This window comes from Condylura cristata, unplaced genomic scaffold (assembly GCF_000260355.1).
Source record: "Condylura cristata isolate star-nosed mole 26May11 unplaced genomic scaffold, ConCri1.0 scaffold00031, whole genome shotgun sequence".
In the NCBI taxonomy this organism is placed as follows: Eukaryota; Metazoa; Chordata; class Mammalia; order Eulipotyphla; family Talpidae; genus Condylura; species Condylura cristata.
Genome location: NW_004567132.1, coordinates 346,531 through 359,678, shown reverse-complemented (window position 1 = coordinate 359,678; position 13,148 = coordinate 346,531). Strand labels below are relative to the sequence as shown.

The 13,148-nt window shown below is 38.6% G+C and overlaps 1 protein-coding gene across 1 annotated transcript in view; it reads left to right on the top strand.

The window, feature by feature from the left end:
• Positions 1 to 13,148, top strand: part of LOC101622688 (SH3 domain-containing RING finger protein 3) — a 143,517-nt gene that overhangs the window by 22,224 nt on the left and 108,145 nt on the right. The window contains exon 3 of the mRNA XM_012731458.1: positions 8,642 to 8,737. Within this exon, the coding sequence (XP_012586912.1) occupies positions 8,642 to 8,737 (96 nt within the window). The remainder of the gene's footprint in view (positions 1 to 8,641; positions 8,738 to 13,148) is intronic.

Here is a 13,148-nt window from a genome sequence, read left to right as displayed (position 1 = left end):
CCAACATTTGTTGTTGCTAGTTGTTTGAAGATGTGCCATTCTCACTGGGGTGAGGTGGTATCTCATTGTGGTTTTAATTTGCATCTCCCTTATTATGAGTGTTGTTGAACATTTTTTCATATGCTTGTTGGCCATCTGCATTTTCTCTTTGGAGAAGTGTCTTTTTAGTTCTACTGCCCATTTTTTGATGGGGTTGTTTATTTTTGTTGAGTTTCATCATTTCTTTGTATATCTTTGTGATCAGTCATTTATTGCTAGTTTCGTGTGAGAAAACTTTTTCCCAACCAGTGGCATGTCTATTTGTAAGTATTTAATCTACTTCAAGTTGATTTTTGTGTATATTGTGAGGTAGTGATCTCGTTTCATTTTTTTGTATGTAGCTTCCCAGTTTTCCCAGCACCATTTGTTGAACAAACTTTCTTTGTTCCTTTGTATATTCTTTGCTCCTTTGTCAAAGATTAGCTGGCCATAAACCTGTGGTTTTATATCTTGGTTTTCCATTCAAATACACTAGTCTGTGTATTCTTGTTTCACTACCATGCAGTTTTCATTATTTGTAGTCTATATAACTTGTAGTTTGGCATTTGATGCCTCCATTCTGTTTCTTCTTAGTCATGAGTGTTTTGGCTATTCGAGGTCTTTTGTGGTTCAAATTGAATCTCATTAATATTTGTTGTATTTCTTTGAAGAATGTCACTGAGACATTCATAGGATGGCATTACTTCTGTTTATTGCTTTCGGTAGGATGGCCATATTGATAATGTTAATTCTCCTGATCCATCAGCAGGGGCTGTCTTTCCATTTCATAGTGTTTTCTTTTAACAGTGTTTTGTAGTTTTCTTCTTATAGGTCTTTTACCTTTTCTGCTAGGTTGATTCCCAGGTATTTGATCCCTTTTGTTTTAATTGAAAGGGATGATTTTTTTTTTTAAATTTCTGCTTCTTCTGATTGGTTGTTTGTGTATAGGAAGGCCTCTGACTTTTATGTGTTGCTTTTTTATATCCTGCTACCTTTCTAAGCTGGTTGATTGTTTTGATTCATTCGTCTGTGGAGTTTTTAGGGTTTTCCATGTAAGTTAACATATCGTCTACAAATAAGGACAGTTTTACTTCTTTTTCCCTTATTTGGATTCCTTGTATATCTTTTGCTCTTATGTGTTATTGTTCTGGCTAGGAAAGTCCAATGATACGTTGAGAGCAGTGGCGATAGTGGAAACCGTTGTCTTGTTCCAAATCTCAAAGGAAAAGCTTTCAGCTTTTCACCATTGAGGATAATATTTTCTGTGAGTTTGTCATATATGGGTTTTATCATGTTGAGGTATGTTCCTTCTATTCTGAGGATTTCGAGGGCCTTAAACATAAATGGAGGTTTAACTTTGACAAATGCCTTCGTTGCATTGATATAATTATGTGGTTTTTATTTTTCTGTTGGTTGATGTGATGGATTTCATTAATTGGTTTTCTGATGTTGAACTATCCTTGTGCTCCTGGGATAAAGCCCACTTGGCCATAGTGTATTCTTTTAATGCATTGTTGGATTCTGTTGGCTAAGATTTTGTTGAGAATTTTTGCATTAGTGTTCATTAGGGAGATTGGTCTGAAGTTTTCTGTTTTTTTTTTTTTTTTGTGTTTTCTTTGTTAGGTTTTGATATTAGTATGATGTTGGCTTCGTAGAAAGCCAACATCATACTAATATCAAGTTTTTCGATTTTTTGGATGAGTTTGTGTAGAATAGGCATTAGTTCTTTTCTGAACGTTTGGTAAAATTCATTTGTAAATCCATCTGGTCCTGGACTTTAATTTTTGGGGAGGGTTTTGATTACTTCTTCATTTTCCTTGCTTGTAATTGGCCTGGTTAGTTGTCCTATTTCTTATCTAGTTTTGGGTGTTGTAGAGTTGTAGCAATTTGTCCATTTCTGTTAAATTGTCCAATTTGTTTGCATATAGTTGCTCATAGTAGTCTTTGATTATTCTTTTGATTTTTGCTGGTTCGGTTGTGATTTCTCCGCTTTCGTTAATGACTCTGTTTATTTGTGCTTTCTCTTGTTTTTTCTTTGTGAGTCTGGCTAGTGGTCTGTCTATCTTGTTTATTTTTTCAAAGAACCAACTTTTGGTTTCATTGATTTTTTTGAACTGTTTTCTGACTTTCATTTCACTTATTTCTGATTTGACTTTTATTATTTCTAGTCTCTGCTGGCTTCTGGGTTATTTTGTTGTTCTTTTTCCAGTTCTTTAAGGTGGGACATTAGGTTGTTTCTTTGAGTTATTTCTTGTTTCTTTATGTGAGCTTGAATTGCTATATATTTTCCTCTTATAACTGCTTTTAATATGTCCCATATATTTTGGAGACTTGTGTTGTCATTGTCATTCTTCTCCAAGTATTTTCTAATTTCTTCTTTGATCTCCTCATTGATCCAATGGTCTTCCAGTTGTGTGGGTTTTAGTTTCCACATGGTAGGTGGATTTCTTGCCTTCTTCATATGTTTTATTTCTAATTTGATTCCTTCATGGTCATAGAAAATATTTGGTATGGTTTTGAATTTAGTGTATCTATTCATGTTTATCTTGTGGCCCCGTATATGGTCAATCCTAGAGAATGATCCATGTGGATTTGAGAAAAAATTGTACTCAATTTTTCTGGGGTGCTGTACTCTATCGATGTCCGCTAGACCCTTGTTGTCCAGGTCCTTGTTCAGAGTTTTAGTGTCTTTACTTATTTTTTGTCTTGTTGATCTGTCTATTGTTGAGAGTGTCGTGTTGAAGTCTCCTACTATGTATGTATTCTCTCTGATATACATTTTCACGGCTGACAGTAGTTTCCTAATATATTTTGGTGCTCGATCATTTGGTCCATATATGTTAATGATTGTTATATATGTTAATAATTGTTATTTCTTCTTGTTGTATTGTCCCCTTAATCATAATGTAGTGGCCTTCTGTATCTCTTTTAACCTTTTTTATTTTGAAATTTATTTGGTCTAATAGAAGTATAGTAGTTCCTGCCTTCTTTTTTGGTTCATTTGCTTGTAGGATTGTTTTCCATCCTTTTATTTGCAGTCTGTTTTTATCTTTTGTAGTTTGATGTGTTTCCTATAGAGAGCAGAATGATGAGTTCCGTTTTTTAATTCATCCTCCAACTCTGTGTCTTTTTACTGATGAGTTTAAGCCATTTACATTTAGAGATAATATTGATATACTGGCACCTACATTTGACATGGTCCTTCTGTAATTTTATTCCTTGTTTTGAACTGTTCTTGTTCAGTTTTCTGCTTGATTTGGTTTGTGGTTTTCTTCTAGTATTTTTTGGAGTGGGGGTTTAGTCATGACAAAATTGTAGAATTTCTGTTTGTCTGAGAATGTCCTTATTCTTTCTTCATAGAGGAAGGAGAGTTGTACGGTAGAGTATTCTTGGTTAGCATTTAATGCTTTGGAGTTTGGTGAGTATGTCCCTCCACTCTCTTCTTACCCGTAGTGTTTCTTCGGAGAAGTCTGATGTCATCCAGGTCGGATTCCCTTTATAAGTCATTTGTTTCTTCCCTCTGGTCATTCTCATTATCTTTTCCTTGTGTTGCATTCTTGAAAGTTTTATAATAATATGTCTTGCTGTTTTCTCCTCTCATCATGGTAGTTTGGTATTCTTGCTTTTTGGATGTCTACTTTCATCTCCTTCATACTAGAGAAGTTCTCTTCTATTATCTGTGTGAATGTCTCTATTCCTTGGTCCTTCTCTTTGCCTTCTAGGATACTTATAACTCTGATGTTTCCTTTCTTAATGGTGTCAGGTAGCTCTTGAAGTGTTTCTTCATTCCTTTTCCTTTTTACTTCTTTTCCTTTTTTAAAAAATTCTCTTTGTTTCTGTGTCTTCAAGGGTGCTGTTTCATTCTTCCATTTCATCTATTCTGTTTTCATAACTTTCCCCAGCTTTCTTTATCTCTTTTAGTGGCCTTTTCATCGCCTGCATTTATTCTATTTCCTTTTTTAATGTCTCATTTTCTTTCTTCAGTTTGTTGATTGCTTGTCCTGTATCATTTTCCTTTCTTTCATTCATTTCCTTGCTTGCATTCTTCAATTCCTTGATGGCTTGCCTCATTTCATTTTTTCCCTTCTCATCTTCTTTTTGTTTGTTTATTATGATGATTCTGAATTCTTTATCTGGTAGGCTGAACCATTCTTTTTCTTTGGTGGTTTCTGCTGACTGATCTTTTTGTGTTGAATTTTCCTGCTGTGGACTTGCTTGGATATTTGTTTGTCTTCTTTTCCCTGTTGTGTATTTTCTAATTCTATTCGCTGAGATATAGTGTTGCTATTATTGACCAGCATTTTTTTTTTTTTTTGGATGTTCTTTCTGGAATGGCTGAGGGACTTCCAGACACTTCAGTTGTGGAGGGTATTCTGAGTTGTGTTATTTTTACCAGCCCCCAATGTGTGTAATTGTGTCTGTCATCTTAGCTGGTAACAGTATGGGGTCTCTTGTAGTGTTCAGCCTCTTCTAGTAACACGTTGAGTCTGTGTTTCTGGAAGGTGTCTTGATCTTTGTAGCCTTCTGATGTCCCAGCTTGCCTCTGTGCTTGTTGTGCCTTGCTGCTTTGTTTCAGTTTTTATCCAGGACTTTGTTTGGGCTGCTGGGCAAGGTATAACAACACATCTGTGGCGTATCCGTGGGTCTGGGCACTCCTGGTTCCAAGATGCAGTCTTTTCCCACAATTTGGTTTCTTCTCCCTAGCTGAGTTGGCTTAGTTTATCTCCAGGGCTATAGCCTCTGAGCCACTTTTAAATAATAGCTTTGATGCTGTGTTATTTTTCTTTTTTCTTTTTTTTTTTTAAGATTTATTTATTAAATCATACAGAACTGGGGTACAGGCCAGAGATGCGGAGGGTGAGGATTCACCAGAGACAGTGCGGGGTACAGAACAGGCAGATTGACGAAGTACACTGCTGAGGCGAGCAGTGGGCAGGTCAGGAGAGGTCTGCCTCGCCATATGGATCTCCTCCAGGGTAAGCGGGGATCAAACTCATTTGGAAGTGGCTTAAGCTTCTTTATGCTGTGATTTGACCTACTGCGCCACCAGAGAGGACCCTGTTATTTTTCTTTTAACCAAAATTGATCTGGTCTGTTATTTTTCCATTGACAAAACTAAATTGCTTTTGTTGTTGTTTTTGGTTGATACAAAAGCTCTGAGCTATAGAAACTTTGTTTATTTGTTTTCCCTCTTGAATCACCAATATACCTTTCATTGGTTGAATATAATTGTGAACTTGTGAGGTGAGCAGATTCCGGGAGCTAAGAGGCATTTTCTGTACAGTTTTCCTGTAGTCAGCTGACCACTTTGTACTAAAGTTATCATAAAAGTTCACATATTGAAGTGGCTGAGCATTTGTTAAAAGAAAACCCTTGTAGATGCTTTCTTGTAACCCAAGTGCAAAGTACCTGTGAAATTGTCTGATGTTCTCAGGCCTTTTCCATTTTTATGACCTATACCGATGTGAAAATGAATATTCTAAAGTCATACGTTATTTTGTCATTTTAGATTTTTTAATAGCTGGGAAATCCTAGATAAGTGGGTGTGATTTCCCCTAAACTTTACATTGTACTGGTAGGAGAGGAACTTCAGAGTGCAGATGCTCATCCTCATTTTTCCCTCTCTGTGTCCTCTGAAAGGCCTCTCTGCCTGCATTAGATCATTCTGTCTTACCCTAGATGATAAAGCCCAAAGCTGTATGATCTACCAGCTTACAGTGAAACAGCTTCTATGATAAATTTATGAAGTCTTTCTGTATGAATGTTTCTCTTACCCTTGGAACAATGTATCATGTCCATATTATTGCTTTACATTAAAGCATTGAAACCTCATTGGAAAGCCAGATGGTACATAGAAATCCAATGGGGGTTACTCCATTAGGCTGTTCTTGGCTCTTTAGCACATTAGAGTCCCTGATGGGCCAGCTGCTCTTCTAGCATATACTTCAGGGACAAGTGACAAGGGGGCTTTAATGTGGTACAGAAGTGGAGCTTTGGGGAGGTTAAGCAGATGGTCCCTGGGGATCTCCATTATATGCTGAGTATATTGAAGAAAGGTTGGTCATTTGAAAGGGCACAGAGGCTAGCCAAATGCCCATGATGTAGGATCTTTGCTCATGGCATTTCTGTTTGACCCTCTTACAGTTGCTTCACATTGTACTGTCTTTCTCTGCCAGTGTTCCTCCAGTGAATCCCTTATGTTGTTCTCTTCACTCCTCAGTCTTTTTTCTATGGACGAATCATGGGTGTGTCCTTCCCTACCAACTACTTGTCTTGCAGTTTCCTGAAATTCCTCTTTCCTTCTACATCAGGCCTCTTCCTTTCCTTCTCTTTTTTTTTCCTTTTGGTATAGATATCCCCCAGTTTTCAAATATTTACCTTATGCCAATTTGACTTTATAAAAGATCAACATCAGTACCTGCTTTCCAAATCCAAAAGAAATTGAGGATTTTCACTTTTTAAAAAAGATTTATTTATTTATGCATGTAGGAACTGGGGTACATGCCAAAAGTACAGAGGGTGAGAGGGTTAAGCAGAGATGTAGTAGGGAGCAGAACAGGCAGGTCTACTGAAATACACTGCTGAGGGGAGCAGCAGGTGAGACAGAAGTCTGTTGTGCTATGTATGTCAGCTCCCTGGCCCCCTGGGCTGTAATTCATGCTGAAGTAGCTGGTGATAGCTTGATAGCACTAAAATTTTAATCCCTGCACTACCAGGGATTTTCACTTTTATGACCAAAAGCAAAAAGAGCTTTTAGTGTTGGTTTATATCAGCTGTTCTACAGACAGCAAAACTGAGAAGGGAGAGTAGCATTACCAAGCTACTTTCTAGAACTACTTAATACAGACTGTGAATTTATCATATCACACCTTCTTTTATTGTGTTTATGTTATTTTAGGTTTAATATGTTATTTGGTATGATTTGGTAGGTTATTTTGGGGATCTGGGAATACTCAAATATTTCCATATAAATTAATGTTATAAATCACACTTGATCCTGAAGTATGGCCCTTTTAAAATGTTACTAGATTCAATTTGACAAAATTTACTTAGAATGTTTACATCCTTTATATCAGAGATAATGATCTGTAGTTTTGTGATTTCTGTGTCTGGATTCAGAATCAGTAAAATAGACTTCACAGAATGCACCTGGAGGTCTTCCTCCCTTTTTGATTAACAGAACAGTTTGAGTAGGATAGATACTAATTGATGGGAATATAAATTGGTGCAGTCATTATGGGAAATACTGTGAAGATTCCTCAAAAAACTTAAAAATAGAAATTCTATACAATATGATACCTCACTTCTGGATATTTTTTTTTAAAAGATTTATTTATTTATTTGTACAGAACTGGGTTACAGGCCAGAGATGCAGAGGGTGAGAGAATTCACCAGAGACAGAGTGGGGAACAGAACAGGCAGATTGACGAAATACACTGTTGAGGGGAGCAGCGGGCGGGTCAGGAGAGGTCTGCCACGCCATGTGGTCACCTCCAGGACAGGGGGGAATCGAACTCATGCAGAAGTGGCTTTAGCTTCTTAGTGCTGTGCTTTAACCCGCTGTGCCACCAGGTAGGGCCCCTCACTGCTGGATATTTACCTGAGTGATACAAAAACAATAATTTGAATAGATATATGCTCCCCCCCATATTTATTGCATCATTGTGCAAAATAGATTAGAATTGGAAACAATATTGCCCATTGATTGATGAATGGATGAAGAAGATCCAGTTTATATACACCATAGAATAATATTCAAATATTAAAAAAAATGAAATCATGCCATTTGCAACATAATGGAAAGACTAGAGGGAGTTTTGCTTAGTGAAACAAGCCAGTCAACAAAAGCAAATAGTGTGATTTCATTCATATGCGTGAGAAAACCAAGAAATAGATGAACTAAATAAAACAAAAGTAAACTTTTAGGCTGTAAGGCCATTTAAGGGTTACCAGAAAGGACCCAGTGAGAGTACACTGGTAAAAAGGGAACAATGATATGGCAAGTAACTTTAATGTAAATACTAATGTTGATTCTTGGTGCTTGACACCAGAAACTTACATAATGGTATGATAATGTTATGTCAGTAAAAGTTATTAATGGTAATTGCTTTTTCACTTTAAGCCAGTTTGAATTACAAAAGCTACTCATATAAACATTCTACTTTTAGTTAGAGGGGGAGACTTGAATTATCTGGCATACCAAAGAATTTTAGAGGATTATTTAAGGCTTTTATATACCTATGACTCTAAATGCAGTTTTGATCTTTCATGGGGGCAGAAACGTAAAATGTTAATACTTAGCTGAATTTATATTTTTTCAAAATATTTTTATTTCATTAAGTAAATAATAGAAACATGAACTTAAAAATACTAACTGTATTATAGTTACCATGTTTCTCCATGTGAGGGTCTTTGCACCTGTAATTGATACATAAGAGAGAAAGAAGGAGACCACCCTGGGTGAAGAGATAGGGAAGGCTTCATGTCAGATCACCAGGAGGTAACACACTGGTTTTGAATCATTGCTTAAAATCTTTTCTCATTCCTGACAACACTAACCAGTGTCTTGCTTTCTTATTTGTTGTGTGTGTACCTCCGTGTGCTTGTGATCCGGCAATTCCAGGATGAAATTCTGACTGTGATCAGAAGGGTGGACGACAACTGGGCAGAAGGCATGTTGGGGGACAAAATTGGGATTTTCCCCCTTCTCTACGTGGAGGTAAGGCCATGCTCTCACACTTTTGTTTGTTTCATCACCTGACCTTAGCATCCCCTTTTTTAAGAGAGAAAGAGTTTATTCCACTTTAATCTAAGGTCAAGTAGGGACTGCATGTGGGTTTTATTGGAGCCACTGTGGTGTGAGAAGTGCCTGGGCCAGTTTTGAACTCCCTGTCCCTCTTACTGTGGACCATGAAGGAGGACTCCTGTGAGGCCGATGGCTGGCACCCGCTTTTCTGAGACTCTCTGAAGTACTGCTTCCCTTGTCTCCCCAGTGCTGAAGGAGAAGAGTGCAGATCCAAAGATAACATTGCCTTTGACACTGCAACCAGAGCAGAAGGAAATGTTGCAGGCCATTTGCACTGTCTTCCTAGGCATCTGGATGACTTGTTAAACTATGAGTCCCTAAAGAAAAGATGAGACTAAATTGAGGCCCATTAATTCTTTGTTCTTTCTCTTTTTTTTTTTTTTTTTTTAACTAGGTTTTGGATCACTGAGTTATAGGCAGTACTGTATGGGGAGCATTGAGTATGTTTGACTTTTAAGACCCTGTTAACCATGGATGGCTGTTGTATGAACCAGAATGTGCTTGTGTATGTGCACCATTTGTCAGTGAAGGTTTATTCATGAAGTGTCCATGAGCTGACCAAATGACTTATCTGTTAACTACTGGATTTATCCCAGAAAATTTCAGCTGATGCTCACTGAGTATGAGTATGATTATGAGTTTTTGGCTGGATGCCAAAAACTTAAAAATATTTCTAATGTAATCTTTTCAACAACCTTCTAAATGGACTTTATAGATGAACAAGCAGAGCACAGAAAACTTACTTTATAGATGGTAGGAGGACGTGGAACACTGGTCATTTGCTCTAATCAATCCTTCACCTGCTCCCTCAATGACCGCCAGTAACAAATGACAGTTCATTTAACCTGGTGCAGGGTTCCTCACACTGGTAGGTGACATGGCTGATTTTGTCATACCTACAGAGCATTTGTGGGTACTAGTAGGTATTTTTAAAACACATCTGGCAATTCCTGTTACTTCATCCTTTACAGGATAACATCAAATGTTTTAGCTAACCTTCAAGGCTCTTGTTAGCTTGACCCTAATCTATTTTTTTCAATTTCATCTTCTGTCATTTCTTACCTCTTCTCTAAACATTCTGTAACAGTGGTACTCTCAATATTATTTTGGATAAGCTTCCCAGGAGACTCTGAGACCTAACAATAATGAGTACACACACACACACACACACACACACACACACTCAATACATTTGTAAGGTTCACACTTCTCCTAATACCTTGTGTGCTTCATTTGTGCCTTTACCTCACCTCCCAGAAGTGCTCTTTCTATTCTGTTGCTTAGCATCAAAGAACTTGATCCATGAATACTATTCACACTAAAATCTAGAAGTCAAAAAACTTAGCTTTCTGAAAGTTTTAATCAGTGGAACATTTTTTCGCAGGCAGACTCTTACAGAAATTTACAAGAATGTTCATAAAATGTTTATTAATATGACCCAAACTGGGAATACCACAAATAGCCATCCTTAGTGGAACAGATAAATAAAGTGATGGTCTGTTCGTATACTGGACTATTATCTTGCCTTGAAGGCAGACATGGGACAGACATTTAGCACATCATGACTTTCACTGATTTATTTTTGGAAGAAATGAGACAAAGGAGTAGGCAGGCAGTGTAATTGTTATTTATAGTTCAAAAGCAGGAAAAGTGCTAGTCTCAGCTAAGAGTCAGGACTTTGGAGTAATGTCAATGGGGCCAGAGGAGGTTGCCTGCGATGTGAAGGTTCTTTCTATCTTGATCTCAGAAGTGGCTACCCACCAGTATGCAGCTGTAAATTGTACATAATTAATGTTTGTGCATTTTCCTTTAAGTCGTGGTTTGAGAAGTGAAGAAAAGCCTTATAGGGAGCCCTAGGGCAGGCAACAGTGGGACTCACCCACTGCAGAAGACCCATTGAGACCCCACCAGCTGGTTTCTTTGCAAAGTGGCCTGAGATGTCATCAGAAAAGCTGAGAGCTTGGGCAAAGTTCTGGGAATGCTATCAGCTGGCTTTCTGATGGCCCTTCCTGATTCTGCAGACTTACACAGATGGTGTGATTGGCCACTGGAGAGGCTCCTTCCAGTTTACCCTGCCTGCAGGATGAGAGGGAAGTTCCTCCTCTCTATCCCAGCTACTCTCCATGCCTCTTGCCTGCACTTGAAAGCCATCCTCTGCCTGGGGTGCTGTGTCTCACATACATCCTTAAATCTTCCCCCAGTGAGATTCCCCGTGGCCCTTGGGGCTCCTGGAGTACTCGGCTCTCCTCACTTCCTTCACTCATACCCTCCCTACTGATAACCTCAATTCTGCAAGCATATTTCTAGAGTTGTTTTTAGTTTAGCTTTGTCAGCTGCTTTTTGGTTTATTTTTGCTCTGTTTGTTTCCTCTGTATCCACACATGAGTGAAATCATTGGGTATTTGTCTTTCTCCATCTACTGTCACTCCATCTATATTACACATGAGTGAAATCATCCATTATTTGTCTTCTTATTCAGATTTTTTTCACTTCCAGTTCCTTTCATGTTATCAGGAGTTCATCGTTCTTTATAGCTGAGTGGTATCCCATTGTGTACATATACCATATCTTGATCTACTGCTCTGTCCATAGTAGTGGGAAAAGTGGAGACCACATGCAGAAAATGAAACTACACCACTCTCTCACACTGCATACAAAAACTAACTCAAGATGGATCAAAGATGTTTCTATGTAAGTCTGTGAACAATAAAATACATGAAAAATAACAGGGAAAACACCATATGACATTGGCTTCTGAATTAGTCTTTGGGGACTTGACTCCAGCATCAAGGAAAACAAAAGCAAAAATAAATGAATAAGAGCTGCAAAAAGATGAGCAGGAAGACTTGCACCCAACTCCGACTCCCGTGTCTTCCTCGCTCCCCTTTTCCCTTTTTTCCTTCTCCCCTTTTTTAGGAATCTCCGCTTGCCGACGCCTTCCCACCTTAGGGTCCTGCCTGTGCTGCCTCCAGACACCTCAATAGTTGGAGCTGGTCTCCAACAGAAAACAAAAGCAAAAATAAATGAATGGGATTATATTAAATAAAAAGCTTCTGTATGGCAAAAGAAATGATTATTAAAACCAAAAGGTACCCTTGAATTGGAGAAAATATTTGTACACCATACATCTGACAAGTAGCTGAAATCCAAGATCTACAAAGAACTCAAGCAACACAACCAAAAGAAAACAACTCAACCAAATCATGAGCATAAGCACAAATAAACACTTCTCTAAAGATGGCCATGTGCTTTTTGACCTGACAGTCTCTGTAAGATGAAGGACAACATGCTCTGGAGACGATAAACCCTCTCACATGGGAGCTGTTTCTTCACCCTTTTTGCAGGCACACTGAAACAGCGGTATAAACCATTCTGGGGCTAACATAGTTAGTACTGCACAAGTCTGTTTTCTGAGAGGTAGCCTTTCTCCCAGAATGTCTGTATATACTGATTTGAAGTAGAAATACTTCTTTTACTCTCCCTTTCCACAACTCCAAGGCCCAGTTGCTAACTTCATCTGTAACTTACAGCTACTGAGCCATCTGGTTTTACTCGTGTGCTCACATATTTTCTCACCTTAGTGAGCTGCCTCACCCACAGCCTCCCCAGCTGCTCCTCTCACTGACCTGGAGCCTGGAACCCTCTTGGAACCTGCCCCCTTTTTTTCTCCCTAATGGCTTTGTGAACAGTCCAGGTTAGTGGCCATCACTATATCAAGAATGATGGTGGCTTCCACTGACACCTCATTAATCAGACCACTTCTGGGGGGCACTTTCAGTGGTTTTCACTTAGGAGAGAGAAGGAACAGAAATGGGTTGTCCCCACATTGTAGCATGAGAGCCTTGTAGCCTTTGGTCTCACCAAGCCAACCACCTTCTGCTTCCCTATGGGCTGCAGACATTCAGGTGTGCCCTTAGCATGGCTCTCAGGGCACCCCTACACATATCATGTCTCATGGCTACTGGAACCCAACAGCAGAACCACAAGTGACTGCTCAAGCTTCAGGGGCTTCAGAGGTGGACTGAACTTAACAGCTGCATATTACACATGACCTGTGACCTTTGGCAAGCTTTTGAACCTTTCCTCAGTTTCCTTTCCCAAACAAAGGTAATAGAATGAACCTCATGGGGTTAGTTGTGAGAGTTAATTAACAGAATGCACAGGCTAAGCCTGCTGTGAGGGAGACTCGAAAGGCCCATTTCTCTTGTCTTGTTATAATTTTTTGTTGTTGTTGTTGAACCATTAGCTGGTCCACTTTTGTATTTATTGAAGATCTATGTGCTGTTCTTGGACATTAACCCTGGGTAGTCTTGTGTGGCTAAAT